The sequence below is a fragment of the Sinocyclocheilus anshuiensis genome, unplaced genomic scaffold (assembly GCF_001515605.1).
Source record: "Sinocyclocheilus anshuiensis isolate Anshui unplaced genomic scaffold, SAMN03320099.WGS_v1.1 scaffold454, whole genome shotgun sequence".
Lineage (NCBI taxonomy): Eukaryota > Metazoa > Chordata > Actinopteri > Cypriniformes > Cyprinidae > Sinocyclocheilus > Sinocyclocheilus anshuiensis.
In genome coordinates this window covers 2926132-2933707 of record NW_015548217.1, presented here as the reverse complement: position 1 = coordinate 2933707, position 7576 = coordinate 2926132, and the positions used below count along the sequence as shown (strand labels likewise).

At 35.6% G+C, this 7576-nt stretch overlaps 1 protein-coding gene across 1 annotated transcript; it reads right to left on the bottom strand.

Annotated features, from left to right (window-relative positions):
- Positions 1–126: 126 nt before the first annotated feature.
- LOC107654034 (centrosomal protein of 55 kDa-like) lies at positions 127–7327 on the bottom strand. The gene is made up of 9 exons (XM_016440925.1): positions 7214–7327; positions 6799–7011; positions 6447–6707; positions 4535–4579; positions 4292–4442; positions 3942–4201; positions 2363–2434; positions 1871–1996; positions 127–1766 (listed from the first exon to the last, which is right to left on the bottom strand). The coding sequence occupies exons 2-9, from the start codon at positions 6991–6993 to the stop codon at positions 1557–1559; spliced, it is 1320 nt and encodes a 439-aa protein (XP_016296411.1). The 5' UTR covers positions 6994–7011; positions 7214–7327; the 3' UTR covers positions 127–1556.
- Between the last annotated feature and the right edge of the window lie 249 nt (positions 7328–7576).

Genomic DNA, 7576 nt, shown 5'->3' with positions numbered 1-7576 from the left:
GTATAATTACTGAATTCAGTGATTGATGCTAGTAAACTCACTGTCACGAAGGTTTTATCAAAGGTTTGTTTGAACTCGTATGAACTAACAATACAAATAGAACTGGCAAATTAATGCTTTTTGTTGACAGATCTACTAACAAACACTTTGTGCAACTTGGACCATGATACAGAGTAACTGCTGTCAGCACACAGATTATATATCAGTCTGAGGAAATAACCACATTCAGCCAATCAGCCACTGCCATTATTAACCTTCCTTCAAAATGTAATAAACACGTTTATATTATATACAGGTACATCTATATATTTATGTACAATATTTATAAACTTCTGTTAATTTGCATTCTAATTAGAAACATCATTAAAAAAAATTCATTTTTAATATATATAAAAGCAGGAATTATATTTATATAGTTAAGATTTATATCACTAAAATCAGGTTATAAAATTAAATAGTTTAGATTAAACAAGTTATATAATGCATACTATAAATATATAGAAAATAATACAAATGATTTCATATTTTCAAGAAATCAGATTACATTTTTGATATATGCACTAAAAATAAAAGCACCATTTAGTCTTGAAATTTCATGTTATGTAAATATGTCAACGGAAGAGTGTAAATAACCTCAGTAGGACATTGGAAGGATTCTACAAAATTATTTGGACCAGTTTTTCTCTCATATCGTTTGCCTGGTGGTAAAATAATGCATGGCACTTCCCTAGAATTAGACCCGTTCTCCTCCGGCTACTGTGCTTCACTTAATCCCATCTTTAAATAGTTTAATGCAGGATTTACACATGCAGTCTAATTCAAGACAGATTTGGTTTGCAAAGTAAGTACTGACGGATGCTAATGAGTGGCTCCCAGACATCTAACACTTCAGAGGTATCATGAGGATACAAGGGCAAACTAGGAAACAAACCACACTGTCTTTTTCCATTTATTCATTCAAGTGGAGTACACAATTCAGTGAAGGACTCTGTAAATAACCTTATTTTTAGGTACAACACTGATTGAAAAAAAAAAAAAAAGAAGCTAAATATTGCTTTATTTATTGTATGTAAGAAAACTGCAAATAAAAGATCAACCTTGTCACCAAAAGAGAACTAAGCGGGAAAAAAACATTCATTTTTTAAAATTCATAAATTAAAATATTTTTTAAATATCCCCCATGTAAACCGCTACTTCTATGAATATTCTAGTAAAGATCCTTCAAACTTTTTTTATTTGACTACTTATATTTGTTCTTCAAAATAATAATAAAACACTTGTTAATATAAAAATACTGAAACATCGTCGGCGCCAATAGCCTAGTGGGCAGCGCGCCACCATATAGTGCCGTTGCGCTCCGGGCGTCCCGAGTTCGAGTCCCATCCCCCTCTCTCTCTCTCTCCTACTTCGCTTCCTGTCACTGCTATACCGTCCTATCAAAATAAAAATGCCAAAAATAAATCTTTAAAAATAAAAAATACTGAAACATTTCTTTGGAATGGTGGCTACAATAAAAAGTGCCCTAAACAAAGAAGTTTTAGCACAAAGCGTGTTTTTTAGCTGAAGCAGTAGTCGAGGTGGGCTAGCAGCTCTCTGTGCTGGCTGGTGGGATATGAAGCGCCACAGTTTGGACACTCCAGGATACTCTCATCTAGTATGTTATGGACTTTAGATGGAGATGTGGTTTGATCTTGAATAGTAAGTCTTTCAAAATCCATCCTGTTATAGGAGCTGGGCTCAGAGAAGCGAGACTCTCTCTGCTGTTTCTGAGGCACAAGGTCAAAACAGGCACATTACTACACAAGAAAATGACAGATACTGTATGTCAATGATCATGTCAGGACACGTCACAGAATATCTCAGAACTCACGGCAGACTCCAGGCGTGTAATCTGGTCTCTGGCCTTACGAAGCTCTTTCAAAACTTTCTGCAGCTGGTGCTGTAGAGTTTGACGGTCCAGTTTATCACTTTCAAATTCTTTGGCCGGCAACTGGATCTATAAGATGGTCAGTGACAGTGGCTTCTTTTTTACTTGTCATTTTATACATTTTCAGCAAAACTTTAAATTTAATGTGGTGTCCTACACATGAATGCACGAGTGTATTTTCCAAAAAAAACAAAAAACTACATATTAAAAATTATATATTAAATTATAAAAATTATTTTTATATAAAAAAATATATAATATATATATATAATTATAAAAAAAATAATAAATTATATTATATAAAATGATTTATAAAATAATTATTTGATCAATTATTGTATAGTATTTTTGAAATTGACTGAAATTGAGAAGCGTGCTGGATGTTTCATTCACAGCTCTACTATTAACGCTAGTGTTACAGGATGATCCAAATACCTGTTGTTCCAAAATAGCGATTCTTTTCTTCTCCTCCTGCTGATTCATCAGGGATTTCTGCAGTAGATTCACCTTTCAGAACAGAAAACATTTAGCTTTTAAACTTTTATTCATCTTTTATTTTCTAGCAGATATAGTGACTGCACAAATGAGCTGCTTCAAACTTAATTTTACAACTAACAGTGAAATCATGAAAACACATATGTGATTTATGTTGTGACCAAAATGTTCAACAAATACAACTCTCATAATAACTTATTTTTTGTTTGTTTTAAATATAAACTTTTGACTAATAAACAATATGCATGCCTACTGCCTATGAATTTCCAGTAAAATCTCATGAGCTTCTGAAGAGAAGCAAAGTCTTATTAAAGTTTTTGACACTAATATAGTATTATTAAAGATTTTTTTTTTTTCAAACTGTTTGTACATCACTAAATTGCACTTGCCAAATTAAAATGCATTATGTATATTGGCATTAGATGAGCCGTTGGCCACCCTGCTCTCTAGATATTGACCATTAAAAAAGGCTGTTACTATTTATTTATTTGTTTATGATTTAACGCCATGTCAGCAGCAATGGCTATATTCATAGCAAAAACAATTCAACTACATAATTCAAACAATTCAATCAGTATTCTTTCAATACAATGTTTACAATTTTGTCTCAAAGTCAACACAAAAAAAATGTAAATAAAAAAATTCAAGCAAACTAAAATAACAACAAAAAAAAAGTATTATAGTCAGACAAAAATTGTAAAATTATTTTAGGAGAAACCTTTTTTTCTCCTAAAAGGTCCTAATAGTAAATAGTCCTAAAAGTACTAAAATATTTTCTAAATAAAAACATTGTCTAGTACAAGTCTGTTTCAATCTACCACCCAGAATGAGGTTTACGCAAGAAAAGAAGAAGAAAAAAAAAAAGTCTGTCAGCAGATTAAGAAAAATATGAACTTAATTTAAAGGGCCAAAAATGTCTTAAAGGTGGGGTAAGTGATTTCTGGTAGCCAATGTTGACATAAACAGAAAAAAGCAAAAACACAATGACGCACATTCTTTATTCATCATTTTGTAGATGTAAAGTTTAAAAAATCGTTGAATTTTATGGGAAAAAAGTTCGATCGCCATATTGTTCCGACCAAAGTGACTTGAACGCACCTGATGTCGTTATTACGACTTGTCAACTCGTAAGTACGAACGTCCCAGGAGGACTTGAACGCAGCATTTGCCTTCTTTTGTTCCGCAGACGTTTTCCTCTTTTGTTTTTCTTTCTGTCGCTCGGCTAATGTCCATCCTGTGCACTGAACGCTCTCTCCTCCACATCATGAGTAGACACGCCCCTTACTGCTGATTGGCTACAAGTTTGTTTTGCTAGTCGGCCCGAATCAGTTTTCTAAAGTGTTTTTGAAAAATCGCTTACCCCACCTTTAATTTTTAGTTAATTTAACACAATTAGAATTTTTTCAAAAATGCATTTTTCAAAGTAAATGCATCTGGATTTCAAAAATGTCAGATTTTGTAAGTGAAAATAGGACAAAAATACCAAGTATCTTTTGCACTGAATGATTCCCATCTGTACCTGCATCAGTAGTTCGGCCACCCTCTTCCTCTCCTCCTCCAGCTCTCCCTGCAGTCGAGTGGTTCGCTCTGCTGAACGCCTCCTCTCCTGCAAAGCCTCCCGCTTGCGCTTCCTCTCCTCCAAGAGCTGCTCCCGGGCCTGAGCCGCTTCCCTGCTCTTCTCCTCATACCTTCCTCTCAGATCCTCCAGTTCTGTCTGGATTCGGCTGAATTGGGCGCGTTCGGTCTCCAGCTCACGCTGAGCCACCTGTCCGGACTGGCCTGTGTGGCGAGAAGAGAGCGTGAATGATGCTACTGCATTAAACAGACCCTATATGACCATTCTGAGTGAGTATTTTTAAAGCTTTGTACAATCTGAATTGGCTTCTTTGTGCTGTTGTTGGAGTGCTTGATTCGCTTCATTTAGCTGCGTCTCTAACTCTTTTGTCCTGGCCAAAAAGCCCTGAACGTAGGCCTCCCGCTGCTGGTCATACACAAGCCAGTTATGGTTCTTCTCCAGAGCCTGGACTCAAAGACAGAGAGAGGAGCGACAACACATGAGTCTGGAAGAAACACCAGGAAGCTCTTATCTGAACTCTTGAGATGTGAACTCACGTCTCGCAACTGCTCCTGAACCCCCGCAAGCTCACCAGACGGAACCTGTCATGACCAATGACACAAAAACTTCAAAATAAACACTGGCTAAATTAGCAAAAATGTAATCGCAAAGCAGCATAATGCATCTCATAAAAAGGATAGACAAAACCTTTTACATCTTATATTTAGCAATGTTCACCTATACAATACAATATTTATTTGTAAAGCACATTTAAAAACAGCCGAAGTTGACCAAAGTGCTGCACACAATGGAATAAAAAACTCAAGAATAAAATGAATAAAACAAGACTTTCAAATTTAAAACAACAATTGAACCAATGATCAAGGGGTTTTGAAAGCTAGAGAGAATAGATATGTCTTTAATGCCCTGTTGAGAGCTGTCAAACTGACCATTACAGGAACTTCATCCAACAGGCCATCAATCTCTTTAAAGGAAAAGGAAGAATCGCCCTGAACATTAACCTTACTACAGCATAGGAACTCTGGACTGAATCTATGCAGTCTGAACTTTTCTTGACTGAAGACTGTGTGATTGAGTTGACCGATGAAATTTGGGTTTGCGCTTAACTGGTTATGGGGAAAACAATATCACACAATATAGTTTATTACAGAATTTGAACAAGGAACACAAGCATAATATTTATCAAATTAAGTATCAATAAACTGTAGTATAAATATTATATTCGTAATTATAAACATAAGAATTAGTTGTGGTCTACTAACATCAGTCCCTCAGCACTAGTTAGGCAACTTCTCGGAGCAAGAAACTAGTTATTTGATGAAACACTGCCATCTAGTGTGTGAACCTGACCATGCTTTCATTTGCTTGGAAACATCCTTATGTTAAATGACAGGATATTACATAAAAAGATGAGCTAATTTTAATACGTGCATAACAAGAAAGGCAGTTCTGTTTGTATTTGCCTGTATTAAAATATAATTAATTTCTGTTATGGCACAGCTGATTTGTTGGCCAATTATTAATAATGCTTATTATTATCAATGTTGCTTACATTTTTTGTGGAAACTGATTTTTTTCCCCCAGGATTCTTTTATGAACAGAAAGTCCAAAAGAACAGCATTTATTTTTTAAAATAGAAATGCTTGTGTAACATTGTGTGTCCTTGCTAATAAAAAACGTATTTCTTCTTCTTTTTTTACAACCTTACACCAAACTTTTGGTAGTACATCGCTGTTTCAATAAATATTTGAAGCCGAACAGCTGTTTTCAACATTGATAATAATAATAAGAAATGTTTCTTGAGCAGCAAAACCCCAAAACCAGTCACAAGTAGCACGGATATATTTGTAGCAATAAGCCAACAATACATTATAAGAGTCAAAATTATTGATTTTTCTTTTATGCCAAAAATCATTAGGTTATTAAGTAAAGATCATGTTCCATGAAGTTATTTTATAAATTTCCCACCGTAAATATATCAAAACTTCCTTTTTGATTTGTAATATGCATTGCTAAGAACTTCAAATGCGATTTTCTCAATATTTGGATTTTTTTTGCTTTCAGATTCCAGATTTTCAAATATTGTCCTATCAAAACAAACCATATGTCAATGGAAAGCTTATTTATTCAGCTTTCAGATGACGTATAAATCTCAATTTCAAAAAAAAAATTGACCCTTATGACTGGTTTTGTAGAAAAGGGTCACAAATAGAAAAACGTTATTTTAAATAGTAATAATATTTCACAATATTACTGTTTTAACTGTATTTATGATCAAATTCATGCAGCCTTGATGAGCAGAAGAGACTTTCCTCAAAAATATTTCTGAATCATAATTAATCCAAAATTGTTCTGACAGAAACCGCACAGTATAAGCTCAAAATTCTTATGAGGACATTTGTAAAATAAAACTTTGCCATATGAAGGGTCTAAAGTCACCTCCCCTACCTTTTGCTTCTCAAGTGTGTCACACCTCTCAGAAACAGCACAATACTTGTTTTTCAGGTCTTCGGTCTCCTTCGAGAGAGCCTGAAACTGTGTCTCTCTCTGTTGGGCCTCCTGTTGTTTCTGCTCCAGCTGGCTCTGCAGTGAAGACACCACGTCCCCGTGAGCGGCACGCAGCTGCTGTCTGAGGCTGGAGATCTCCTGCTCCTTCCCCAGCAGCTGCTGCGAGCTCCTCTCCCTCAGCGTCTCCAGGGCCAAGATCCTCTGCCAGTTAAAAAGGGAAAACACCTTCATAGCAATACTCCTTGTTTTGTAGAAATGTAACACATCACAGAAAAATACACAGACATCTCACCTCCAGGAGTTTGGCTTTGTCCGAGTCTGGATGTGTGTTTGGCTGTCTTCCAGCTCTCTTCGTGTCCTCCAGGCTTTTCTTCAGCTGCTGATTCTCTCTCTTCAGTTTCTCGAGCTCCATCTCCACTGGTTTGGAGCTGCTGCTTTTAAAGCCCAGTTTATTCACGATAGTCTCCTTGGCCCCCTTCGCCGCCATGTCTGGACTGAGTGAGGTCTGGACATAAAACATATATGTAAAACTAACCATAACCACATCGAAACGAACGAATCGACCCACTGATCTCTCTCAGGTAACGTAACGTAAACTTACTTACAGCACAGTTATAGCAAACAGCGAATAGCGAAAGTCCGGTTTAAGAGCGTTATACAATTATATCTAGATAAAACAAATACATTGTAAAATAATATTTACTTACGACAAGAATGAGCGCCTAAGTGTGGAAGTATATCAACATCAGCCTGTGAAAACGGTCCTGTTTCACTTCCGTGATAATGAAAACAAGTTTAAATACGGCGCGTCCTGCGTCATATCCGGAACATGATATTCTGCACGAGCTGAGATTCTGTAACGTATGTGAAATATCTTGCATTTTTTAATGCGCAAATACTTCGACAGGCAGGCTGCCGATGCCGTTGAATATTTACAAAAAAATAAGTATTACTATACACAAAGCTGTAATTCGTAGTGTATACAAACATTTAAAATAACCATATGCAACTAGGCTAATAAGGAAGTATGTTACTTAGCCTAATGTATTAACTGAATATAACATTTTAAC

What these genes read in the sequence shown, in the direction of transcription:
- LOC107654034 (XM_016440925.1), bottom strand. Translation starts at nt 6,993, where the DNA reads ATGGCGGCGAAGGGGGCCAAGGAGACTATCGTGAATAAACTGGGCTTT. An exon ending in TTCAGGAGCAGTTGCGAGAC is followed by an intron (nt 4,443 to 4,534) that starts GTGAGTTCACAT and finishes CTTTGAGTCCAG; the next exon opens with GCTCTGGAGAAGAACCATAA. An exon ending in TTACACGCCTGGAGTCTGCC is followed by an intron (nt 1,767 to 1,870) that starts GTGAGTTCTGAG and finishes CTTGTGCCTCAG; the next exon opens with AAACAGCAGAGAGAGTCTCG.